The 14219-nt window shown below is 45.5% G+C and overlaps 2 protein-coding genes across 2 annotated transcripts; one reads left to right on the plus strand and one right to left on the minus strand.

Annotated features, from left to right (window-relative positions):
• On the minus strand, positions 1 to 10505 carry LOC143731187 (uncharacterized). Its single transcript, XM_077221859.1, has 2 exons — positions 10291 to 10505; positions 1 to 1544 (listed from the first exon to the last, which is right to left on the minus strand). The coding sequence occupies exons 1-2, from the start codon at positions 10424 to 10426 to the stop codon at positions 892 to 894; spliced, it is 789 nt and encodes a 262-aa protein (XP_077077974.1). The 5' UTR covers positions 10427 to 10505; the 3' UTR covers positions 1 to 891.
• Positions 10506 to 11750: 1245 nt separating this feature from the next.
• On the plus strand, positions 11751 to 14219 carry LOC143731194 (uncharacterized). Its single transcript, XM_077221873.1, has 2 exons — positions 11751 to 11932; positions 13589 to 14219. Exons 1-2 carry the CDS (start codon positions 11797 to 11799, stop codon positions 13972 to 13974), a joined length of 522 nt encoding a protein of 173 aa, XP_077077988.1. The 5' UTR covers positions 11751 to 11796; the 3' UTR covers positions 13975 to 14219.

Consider the following 14219-nt stretch of genomic DNA (forward strand, 5'->3'; position numbering starts at 1 on the left):
GTCATATTTGTCAATTTCCACTTTTCTTAAGTCAGTTGAAATTATGACAGTCAAAATTCTGTCATAATTATAACTCTTTATGACTTAATTATATCTTAATTTAAAAAAAAATTTTTACATAATTGTGTCTTTTTATGTCTTCAGGAAGAATAATTTTGACTATATCAAAATTTGACTTCTGTCTGACTTGTCAGAATTTTACAGTCATAATTTCAACCATAATGTCAGAATTCCAACTTTTTGTCGCAAATTTTGACACAAGTCAGATTTGACTTTTTTACTTCTTAGGTCATAATTTTGACAATATCATAATTTTTATTTAAATCATAATTTTGACTTGTAATTTCAACTGTCATATTTGTATTGGGTCAATTTACTTTTTACGTCTTAAGTCAGAATTTTGACAGTCATAATTTCAACTATAATGTGTTAATTGCCAGTCAGATGTTTGCGGGCTCTGATGTGAAGTATTGAGTCCGACACCAGTGTGTTCACGGCTCCTTGAACTCTGGAAAAAGTTGAACTGACTTTTTTGACTCAAGTCAGTTTTGACTTTTTTTATGTCTTAAGTCATAATTTTGACTTTATATCGTAATTTCAACTGTCATATTTGACTTATCTCAATTGACCTTTTACAACTTAATTCAGAATTTTGACTCATAATTTCAACCATAATGTCATAAGTCCAACTTTTAGTCGCAATTTTGACTCAAGTCAGTTTCGACTTTTTTACGTCTTAGGTCCGAATTTTTACTTTTTATCATAATTTTGACTGTGATATTTGACTCGAGTCAAATAAATTTTTACAACTTAAGTCAGAATGTGAACTGTAATTGCCAGTCAGATGTTTCCGGGCTCTGATGTACTGTATTGAGTCCGACACCAGTGTGTTCACGGGTCCTTGAACTCTGCGTCGAACATGATCTTCTGGATCTGCATTTTAACCGCGGCTCTTTTCTGTGGCGTCAGTCTTTTGAGGGCCGGGACGAAACTCAAGAGAAACAGCTCGTCCTCATCCAAGGCTTTCTGGACGCTCTTTAGAGGCTTGTTCTCTGAGAGCCGTATGTGTGTGTGATCCTCTGAGCTCTGCGCTGATGAACCGGACGCCGGCGCCCCCTTCAGGCCCGGAGGAGGACCGGACACCAGCGGCCTCATGTGTTGCAGGGGTTTGAGCTGAGCCACGATAGACAGGGGCATTATGGGATTGAGCGGGACCGCCGCTTTGAGCGGATGCTTGGGCTCGAACCTGCCGTCACGCTTTGCTCTGTTTCCCAGGCTGGACTTTGAGTCTCCGCCGCTGGACTCGTCGAGCGACTCCTCGGGAGAATCGCGAACGCTTCCGTCGCCGTCATCCGGATCCTCCGGAGCCTCGGCTCCACTGGGAATCTTCCTCTTCCGGATGTGATTGTCCAGGAACGAGAGGCTTTCTCTGTGTGGCCAGTAATGCAGGCGCCGGCCTCCTTCTTCTCTCTTCAGCTTGCAGAGTCTCCGCTCTCGGATGTAGCGATCCCTGATAGTCTTCCATCTTCTCTTACACTCCACCACTGCAGCGGGAGAACAGCGTTAAACACACACACACACACATACACCACTGCAGTGGGAGAACAGCGTTAAACACACACACACACACACACACATACACCACTGCAGCGGGAGAACAGCGTTAAACACACACACACACACACATACACCACTGCAGCGGGAGAACAGCGTTAAACACACACACACACACATACACCACTGCAGCGGGAGAACAGCGTTAAACACACACACACACACACACCACTGCAGCGGGAGAACAGCGTTAAACACACACACACACACATACACCACTGCAGCGGGAGAACAGCGTTAAACACACACACACACACACCACTGCAGCGGGAGAACAGCGTTAAACACACACACACACACATAGACCACTGCAGCGGGAGAACAGCGTTAAACACACACACACACACCACTGCAGCGGGAGAACAGCGTTAAACACACACACACACACCACTGCAGCGGGAGAACAGCGTTAAACACACACACACACACACCACTGCAGCGGAAGAACAGCGTTAAACACACACACACACACACCACTGCAGCGGGAGAACAGCGTTAAACACACACACACCACTGCAGCGGGAGAACAGCGTTAAACACACACACACACACCACTGCAGCGGGAGAACAGCGTTAAACACACACACACACACACCACTGCAGCGGGAGAATATCGTTAAACACACACACACACACCACTGCAGCGGGAGAACAGCGTTAAACACACACACACACACACACACCACTGCAGCGGGAGAACAGCGTTAAACACACACACACACACCACTGCAGCGGGAGAACAGCGTTAAACACACACACACACACACACCACTGCAGCGGGAGAACAGCGTTTTTACACACACACACACATACACCACTGCAGCGGGAGAACAGCGTTAAACACACACACCACTGCAGCGGGAGAACAGCGTTAAACACACACACACACACACACCACTGCAGCGGGAGAACAGCGTTAAACACACACACACACATACACCACTGCAGCGGGAGAACAGCGTTAAACACACACACACACACACCACTGCAGCGGGAGAACAGCGTTAAACACACACACACACACACACACCACTGCAGCGGGAGAACAGCGTTAAACACACACACACACACACACACACATACACCACTGCAGCGGGAGAACAGCGTTAAACACACACACACACACACCACTGCAGCGGGAGAACAGCGTTAAACACACACACACACACACACACCACTGCAACGGGAGAACAGCGTTAAACACACACACACACACACTCACCACTGCAGCGGGAGAACAGCGTTAAACACACACACACACACACACCACTGCAGCGGGAGAACAGCGTTAAACACACACACACACACACACACCACTGCAGCGGGAAAACAGCGTTAAACACACACTCACACACACACCACTGCAGCGGGAGAACAGCGTTAAACACACACACACACACACACACCACTGCAGCGGGAGAACAGCGTTAAACACACACACACACACACACACACCACTGCAGCGGGAGAACAGCGTTAAACACACACACACACACACACCACTGCAGCGGGAGAACAGCGTTAAACACACACACACACACACACACCACTGCAGCGGGAGAACAGCGTTAAACACACACACACACACACACCACTGCAGCGGGAGAACAGCGTTAAACACACACACACACACACCACTGCAGCGGGAGAACAGCGTTAAACACACACACACACACACACCACTGCAGCGGGAGAACAGCGTTAAACACACACACACACACACCACTGCAGCGGGAGAACAGCGTTAAACACACACACATACACACACACACACACACACACACACACCACTGCAGCGGGAGAACAGCGTTAAACACACACACACACCACTGCAGCGGGAGAACAGCGTTAAACACACACACACACACACACACACCACTGCAGCGGGAGAACAGCGTTAAACACACACACACACACACACACCACTGCAGCGGGAGAACCGCGTTAAACACACACACACACACACACACACACACCACTGCAGCGGGAGAACAGCGTTAAACACACACACACACACACACACACACCACTGCAGCGGGAGAACAGCGTTAAACACACACACACACACACACCACTGAAGCGGGAGAACAGCGTTAAACACACACACACACACACACCACTGCAGCGGGAGAACAGCGTTAAACACACACACACACACACACACACCACTGCAGCGGGAGAACCGCGTTAAACACACACACACACACACACACCACTGCAGCGGGAGAACAGCGTTAAACACACACACACACACACACACACCACTGCAGCGGGAGAACAGCGTTAAACACACACACACACACCACTGCAGCGGGAGAACAGCGTTAAACACACACACACACACACACACCACTGCAGCGGGAGAACAGCGTTTTTACACACACACACACATACACCACTGCAGCGGGAGAACAGCGTTAAACACACACACCACTGCAGCGGGAGAACAGCGTTAAACACACACACACACACACACCACTGCAGCGGGAGAACAGCGTTAAACACACACACACACATACACCACTGCAGCGGGAGAACAGCGTTAAACACACACACACACACACCACTGCAGCGGGAGAACAGCGTTAAACACACACACACACACACACACCACTGCAGCGGGAGAACAGCGTTAAACACACACACACACACACACACACATACACCACTGCAGCGGGAGAACAGCGTTAAACACACACACACACACACCACTGCAGCGGGAGAACAGCGTTAAACACACACACACACACACACACCACTGCAACGGGAGAACAGCGTTAAACACACACACACACACACTCACCACTGCAGCGGGAGAACAGCGTTAAACACACACACACACACACACCACTGCAGCGGGAGAACAGCGTTAAACACACACACACACACACACACCACTGCAGCGGGAGAACAGCGTTAAACACACACTCACACACACACCACTGCAGCGGGAGAACAGCGTTAAACACACACACACACACACACACCACTGCAGCGGGAGAACAGCGTTAAACACACACACACACACACACACACACCACTGCAGCGGGAGAACAGCGTTAAACACACACACACACACACACCACTGCAGCGGGAGAACAGCGTTAAACACACACACACACACACACACCACTGCAGCGGGAGAACAGCGTTAAACACACACACACACACACACCACTGCAGCGGGAGAACAGCGTTAAACACACACACACACACACCACTGCAGCGGGAGAACAGCGTTAAACACACACACACACACACACCACTGCAGCGGGAGAACAGCGTTAAACACACACACACACACACCACTGCAGCGGGAGAACAGCGTTAAACACACACACATACACACACACACACACACACACACACACCACTGCAGCGGGAGAACAGCGTTAAACACACACACACACCACTGCAGCGGGAGAACAGCGTTAAACACACACACACACACACACCACTGCAGCGGGAGAACAGCGTTAAACACACACACACACACACCACTGCAGCGGGAGAACCGCGTTAAACACACACACACACACACACACACACACCACTGCAGCGGGAGAACAGCGTTAAACACACACACACACACACACACCACTGCAGCGGGAGAACAGCGTTAAACACACACACACACACACACCACTGAAGCGGGAGAACAGCGTTAAACACACACACACACACACACCACTGCAGCGGGAGAACAGCGTTAAACACACACACACACACACACACACCACTGCAGCGGGAGAACCGCGTTAAACACACACACACACACACACACCACTGCAGCGGGAGAACAGCGTTAAACACACACACACCACTGAAGCGGGAGAACAGCGTTAAACACACACACACACCACTGCAGCGGGAGAACAGCGTTAAACACATACACACACACACACACACACACACACACACCACTGCAGCGGGAGAACAGCATTAAACACACACACACACCACTGCAGTGGGAGAACAGCATTAAACACACACACACACCACTGCAGCGGGAGAACAGCATTAAACACACACACACACCACTGCAGCGGGAGAACAGCATTAAACACACACACACACCACTGCAGCGGGAGAACAGCATTAAACACACACACACACCACTGCAGTGGGAGAACAGCATTAAACACACACACACACCACTGCAGTGGGAGAACAGCATTAAACACACACACACACCACTGCAGTGGGAGAACAGCATTAAACACACACACACACCACTGCAGCGGGAGAACAGCATTAAACACACACACACACCACTGCAGTGGGAGAACAGCGTTAAACACACACACACACACACACACACCACTGAAGCGGGAGAACAGCGTTAAACACACACACACACACACACACACACACCACTGCAGCGGGAGAACAGCGTTAAACACACACACACACACACACACACACACCACTGCAGTGGGAGAACAGCGTTAAACACACACACACACACACCACTGAAGCGGGAGAACAGCGTTAAACACACACACACACACACCACTGAAGCGGGAGAACAGCGTTAAACACACACACACACACACCACTGCAGCGGGAGAACAGCGTTAAACACACACACACCACTGCAGCGGGAGAACAGCGTTAAACACACACACACACACACACACACACACCACTGCAGCGGGAGAACAGCGTTAAACACACACACACACACACCACTGCAGCGGGAGAACAGCGTTAAACACACACACACACACACACACACACACAACACTGCAGCAGGAGAACAGCGTTAAACACACACACACACACACACACACACACCACTGCAGCGGGAGAACAGCGTTAAACACACACACACACACACACACCACTGCAGCGGGAGAACAGCGTTAAACACACACTCACACACACACCACTGCAGCGGGAGAACAGCGTTAAACACACACACACACACACACACCACTGCAGCGGGAGAACAGCGTTAAACACACACACACACACACACACACACCACTGCAGCGGGAGAACAGCGTTAAACACACACACACACACACACCACTGCAGCGGGAGAACAGCGTTAAACACACACACACACACACACACCACTGCAGCGGGAGAACAGCGTTAAACACACACACACACACACACCACTGCAGCGGGAGAACAGCGTTAAACACACACACACACACACCACTGCAGCGGGAGAACAGCGTTAAACACACACACACACACACACCACTGCAGCGGGAGAACAGCGTTAAACACACACACACACACACCACTGCAGCGGGAGAACAGCGTTAAACACACACACATACACACACACACACACACACACACACACCACTGCAGCGGGAGAACAGCGTTAAACACACACACACACCACTGCAGCGGGAGAACAGCGTTAAACACACACACACACACACACCACTGCAGCGGGAGAACAGCGTTAAACACACACACACACACACACACCACTGCAGCGGGAGAACCGCGTTAAACACACACACACACACACCACTGCAGCGGGAGAACAGCGTTAAACACACACACACACACACACACACACCACTGCAGCGGGAGAACAGCGTTAAACACACACACACACACACACCACTGAAGCGGGAGAACAGCGTTAAACACACACACACACCACTGCAGCGGGAGAACAGCGTTAAACACACACACACACACACACACACCACTGCAGCGGGAGAACCGCGTTAAACACACACACACACACCACTGCAGCGGGAGAACAGCGTTAAACACACACACACACACACACCACTGAAGCGGGAGAACAGCGTTAAACACACACACACACACACACCACTGCAGCGGGAGAACAGCGTTAAACACATACACACACACACACACACACACACACACACCACTGCAGCGGGAGAACAGCATTAAACACACACACACACCACTGCAGTGGGAGAACAGCATTAAACACACACACACACCACTGCAGCGGGAGAACAGCATTAAACACACACACACACCACTGCAGCGGGAGAACAGCATTAAACACACACACACACCACTGCAGCGGGAGAACAGCATTAAACACACACACACACCACTGCAGTGGGAGAACAGCATTAAACACACACACACACCACTGCAGTGGGAGAACAGCATTAAACACACACACACACCACTGCAGTGGGAGAACAGCATTAAACACACACACACACCACTGCAGCGGGAGAACAGCATTAAACACACACACACACCACTGCAGTGGGAGAACAGCGTTAAACACACACACACACACACACACACACACACACACACACCACTGAAGCGGGAGAACAGCGTTAAACACACACACACACACACACACACACACCACTGCAGCGGGAGAACAGCGTTAAACACACACACACACACACACACACACACCACTGCAGTGGGAGAACAGCGTTAAACACACACACACACACACCACTGAAGCGGGAGAACAGCGTTAAACACACACACACACACACCACTGAAGCGGGAGAACAGCGTTAAACACACACACACACACACCACTGCAGCGGGAGAACAGCGTTAAACACACACACACACACACCACTGCAGCGGGAGAACAGCGTTAAACACACACACACACACACACACCACTGCAGCGGGAGAACAGCGTTAAACACACACACACACACACCACTGCAGCGGGAGAACAGCGTTAAACACACACACACACACACACACACACACAACACTGCAGCAGGAGAACAGCGTTAAACACACACACACACACACACACACACACACACCACTGCAGCGGGAGAACAGCGTTAAACACACACACACACACACACACCACTGCAGCAGGAGAACAGCGTTAAACACACACACACACACACCACTGCAGCGGGGAAACATGCTGTCGCTCAGATCCGGCAACATCTGTAACGCCTGGATCCACATGTGGGCCGGATCTGAACCGACAGGCAATCAGTTGAAATTCAGTTTAAGCAGAACTAGCAGATTTTTATTATGTACTTATACATTTTAATTGTTCTTAACTTGAAACGTTTGAGTACACTACATGAAAGTTTTAATTTAAATGAATGAATCACCCTTATTGTGATCACTATCATTAATATAAACTTAGCGAGCTTTAAAAAGCTTGTTTGCTAACATACTAATTTATTAACATTAACATTAGCATGTTATACATTAGCATTAGCTCTTAAAGCTCAGCAATATAAAGCTCATGCACCACTCGTCACCATGATGGTAACTGTCCTCAAACCAACATTAACAGATATTATTCTAAATTAGCATAACAAAACATTAATCGCTACTAAATCTGCCACTTAACATTAATCTTGCACAATCACAACATTATATCACACTTAATTTGAGCATTTACTCTCCCTTTCGAGTACCATCGGCAAAGCATGCTGGGAAATAGACATCCCAGCCGTTTCAGTTAAACTTAAGTTTGTCTAAATTAAAATAAATAATTTCATAAAACTCAAAACAATGAAACAGTTCAGTTTACTTAAAATATATCAGTTCTGTGAACTACAAAGAAAAAGAAAGTGCTAAATACTCATAAAAGTTCATTTGACTGAACTAATTAGTTTCATTTAAGTTTGTCCTACTCAAACCAATTAATTATCTTGAGCGTCAGGGTTTGAATCGCACTCGAAACACTATTTTTTACTTTATAAAGTTCTTCTCCATAAAAAGCCGTTAAAATGCTTAACGTGGCTTAATGCATTAAACACATTGATATTAAACGATCAAATTCAGTTATTCATGATGCATATTATATACAGGCAGATACAGAGAATATGAATAAAACTATTGAACATTAAAGTCGAGATGAAACTGGTGTTTTCTCCGATAGTGACGAAAATCCGAGTGAAACAAATCAACAATAAGAATAAATGTAGGCGGGGCTTAATTTGGAATTGAACGGATTGTTGTCAGATAAATAATTTATAATAAATACTGCAATAGTCCATGCACAAATAAAAATAGTCAGTTTTGATTTCATGCTTATTTTAAGCATTTCCCATATAACGCATTATAAAGAAAACGCTTAACATGCATTCTCTGTATCAGCCTTTATATAATATGAAAATCAGAATCAGAAGAGCTTATTAACAATGATTTGATTTTTCCTCAGTGAATAAAGCTGCCATGTAAATACAATACATAGCTAATAAAAAAAATAGAAATAGGACAAGTATAAGACACATAATGGGTATACAGCAATAATATATTAATATCACTGCAATAATAAACCGCGTTACGCGTTTTAATGTCTCTTTTATCGTACAGTATCATAAATCTTCACTCTTATAGTAAATCAGAGACTTTATACCTCAAAGTTCTTCAGAAAACAAACAAAAAGACGCGCGTTTAAAAACATCTACAGAAAACGGTTTAAAAGGTGGAAATATTAATAAATCAACACATATGAAACTCAAGAGCGCGCGCTAAATGAATCCCTGTTAACTTCATTATATTGTCCATCATTTATAGCGCTAGCGACGCGTCAAATCAAAAACGCCCCTTTAATAATCAACGCGCAGTTTAACGGAAACGGACGCGTTGTAGTTTGTTGAGTCTCCAGCTGTAAATATATGTGTAAATCATCAAGATCAACAGAACACAAACACTTTTCAAAGTCAAACGCGTGTCGAGCGCGCGTGATGTTGACGCACTGACCGGAGAGCCCGACGCACGCGGCGACCTCCCTCCACGCGTTCACGCGCCGCTCGGAACTGCGATAATCGTGCAGCGACGCGTTGTAGAGCACCGGGTAACCGGAGACGCTCTGGATCAGTGTCTCAGTCACGGCCATTGAGTTTATTGAGACGCGTCGATCTGAACGCGCTCCCGGAATTGTTGCACAGGCGCGTCAAAAATGCGCGACACGCGCCTCTACCGCGCAAGCGGGACGTCATGGCGGGGATTTTGACCAATGAGATTTGAGTGTGGGCGGGGCTAAACAGAGCGTCGCGTCACAAATAGAAACACAAGCGTCAGTCAAAGGTCTTGATCAGGAATTAAACGCCGAGCCAAATATGGCATATTAATATTCAGCCCGTTTATTTTCCTACACTTCTTCAAGTTTTACAAGACTTGTTAGTTTTAAAAGTGTGTCCTTTCTGCAGTACCTGACACAAAAAGATTTTGGTTTTTGGCTGAAATGTTGTTTTATGTTCCAGCTGACACAAGAAAAAATATCACAAGAAAAATATCACAAATATAAGAAGGAAAAATACAACCAGCAAACAGAGAACGTTTCTATTTGGCTCTTTTTTGTAACCAATAACTAAGCTTAGAACGAGCGTTGCAGGGAGGTTGTTTCTAGAACCGTTCTCTAATGATAATGATTAGGTTTTATAATAGCTAACCATAAAATAATCTTCCCATTAATTAATCTAAAGAGGATATCCTGAACTAATGTGATGATTGTCCCTCAGACTGACACTGACTCTTTCACATGTTATTTATTCTCAAACATGAGCCTATATGGCAAACCGTGTTGACTTTCATTAATTCCCAGGATTCTTCATATCAACAATTCAATTTTCACTAGTTAAATGCTTATTCTTGATATCAGGAAAATTAGATTTCCACTAGTGAAAAAAAACTCGTATTTCTTGATATCAACAATGACATCATTCATCACTCACAAAAATACGAATTCTAATTCAAGATGAAATTATGAAATCATAATTAAATTATTAAATTTAAATGGCAAACTACGGTGACATTTTAAAAGTGAGAATACAACAACAGATATCAAGAATTATAGTTTTTACTAGTTCAAATTTAATTCTTGTTATCTGGAATTCGTAGCCTATTTCAGCGAGTGGTGACGTCATCGTTCATATGAAGAATTGGCATTTTACTAGTAAAAATCTAACTCCTGATATCAAGAAAAAGCATGCTAACTAGTAAAGTTTTAATTGTATGATATTAGGAATTCATATCTAGGAATGAATAGAAGTCAAAACGGCTTGCCATCATCTTCAAGCTCAGACAGTTTCTATCGTGACAGATCTGATCAATCACGAATAATCAAAATTATGTAATCAGAGCCTGATTCACTTTTAATGCGATTGCGAACTGTGACGATTGCGATGCGTGAGTCGCGCGTTTCTGACGCGCCGGAAATACGCGCTAAACGCGCAGCGTCTCAGCAGAAACTCAATAATAAACTCAATGGCTGAGAAGGAGAAACTGATCCAGACCGTGTTCGCTCGCCCGCTGCTCTACAACGCGTCGCTGCGCGGTTACCGGCGCTCAGAGCGACGCGTCGGCGCGTGGAGAGAGATCGCCGCGTCCGTCGGGCTCTCCGGTCAGTGCGTCAAATCTCTTTACATGCACTATTATAGTGATAATAAACATTTATACTGTAGAATCCTTCGTACACATAGTTATTATTCTGCGAAGTATTATTCACAAGTAAGACGCAGATATATTAGGCTCTGTAATATTTTATTTGGGGGGGGGGAAGGTTTATTTCAAATACAAATCATTAAAACAATTTATTACATTTAAATATGGGTAACACTTTAAATATGGTTCATTAGTTAAGATTAGTTAATGTACATTAACTAACATGAAATAACAATGAGCAATACATTTGTTACAGTGTTAATCTTTGTTAAAGCTACACTGTGTAAGATTCTCTCCCATCTAGTGACGTGTATATGACTACCAACTGAATATTACTCTCTAGCCCCTCCCACTCCGAGGGCGTTTACAAGATTTTAATAAAGTATTAGTAAATGTCGAAATTAATATTAACTAAGATTAATAAATGCTGAAAAAGTATTTTTCATTATTAGTTCTTATTAACTAAGGTAGTTAACTAATGTTCATTATTAGTTGAACATTAATCCTTTCGAACGGTCAGTCGTATTGCGTAGTTATACGCTTTTGGGAAACTAATTTTTCTCCGAATACTGAAGCCTTTTTGTATAATAACGCAGTGCTACTGCACAGCCATAACAGTGCAGAGACTACTCACACGCGATTGCCTGGTCAGGTAACTGCACGAACCAATGGCAGAGCGGCGTAACTGCGCGCACCAATCGGTGAGACAGAATGGGCGGGGCATCTGCTTATAAAACACACTCGATTTCGCCATAGATTCATGCTTATCGACTGAGGCCCTGTTTACACGAGAACGATTCTGGCTGAAAATGTAAAAATATTTTATCGGATGTGCCTTTCGTTTACACGGCGACGGCGTTTTGGAGGCTTAAAAACGCAAAAAAGTGAAACCCGCCTCCCAGATGTTCCCATCTAAACAGTAAAAACGCAAATCTGCTCACTGTGGCTCTCGTCGCGTACGCGTTTACGTCACAGGAATGCGCCATTACAGGAAAATAACCCCAATATGTCGGATTATTTCCATACGTCGGACCTCCAAGTTGCCATAGCAGCTCTGATAAACGTACAAGAGTCTTTTCAGCAGTTGTACAAAATATTCTCAGATATTGGTGTTGTTGTTTCGCAGTGCTTCACATTGCCACCTAGCCGCCTGGAGTGCATACTACATCGAATTTCACACACTTTTGCGTCATCATATGCACGCGGATTTCCCCGATAACGCTCGTCTAAACGCAGAATAAAAAGTGATAACGCAACGCCACTTTTGCGTTTTCTCTTCAGATCGTTTCCAGATCTGACCAGCCAATCGTGTGCGAGTAGTCTCCCCACTGTTATGGCTGTGCAGTAGCACTGCGTTATTATACAAAAAGGCTTCAGTATTCGGAGAAAAATAAGTTTTCCCCAAAGCGTATAACTACCGTTCGAAAGGGAACTAATGAACCTTATTGTAAAGTGTTACCGTTATATCTGCTCTGTTAACCATCACTGTTAAACGTGCATGTTGTTGTGCATATAATGCATGTTATGGCTTGTTTAAAGATGATTTCTAGGATATTTAGTAGGCCTATTTTTGTAATTGTTTGAAGATTATATGTTTGAAACTGTTGTCCTGCAGTGGTGCAGTGCAAACTGAAGAGGGAAGACCTGCATTACTGGCCACACAGAGAAAACCTCTCGTTCCTGGACAATCCCATCCGGAAGAGGAAGATTCCCAGCGAAGCCGAGGCTCCGGAGGATCACACACACACACGGCTCTCAGAGGATCACACACACATACGGCTCTCAGAGGATCACACACACACACGGCTCTCAGAGGATCACACACACATACGGCTCTCAGAGAACGAGCCTCTAAAGAGCGTCCAGAAAGCCTTGGATGAGGACGAGCTGTTTCTCTTGAGTTTCGTCCCGGCCCTCAAAAGACTGACGCCACAGAAAAGAGCCGCGGTTAAAATGCAGATCCAGAAGATCATGTTCGACGCAGAGTTCAAGGACCCGTGAACACACTGGTGGAGTGCAATAATGCATTTATAAATAATGCATGTTTCATAATTACATTACATGCTGTATTTCTGTATATAGGCCTATTATTTCATTGCAACAACTTACAAGGTAAAGCGTTTTATATGTGTTGCTATTCTTTATATGAAGCTTTCGTTGGTTTAAAAAATTCCCTTTTGTGTGTAAAATGACATTAATTGTTATGCAAAACAAAAAGTGACAGTAAAAGTATGTATAGTTACAAA

This window comes from Siphateles boraxobius, unplaced genomic scaffold (assembly GCF_051911475.1).
Source record: "Siphateles boraxobius isolate OS27281-9 unplaced genomic scaffold, OSU_SipBor_1 120, whole genome shotgun sequence".
Taxonomy (NCBI): domain Eukaryota; kingdom Metazoa; phylum Chordata; class Actinopteri; order Cypriniformes; family Leuciscidae; genus Siphateles; species Siphateles boraxobius.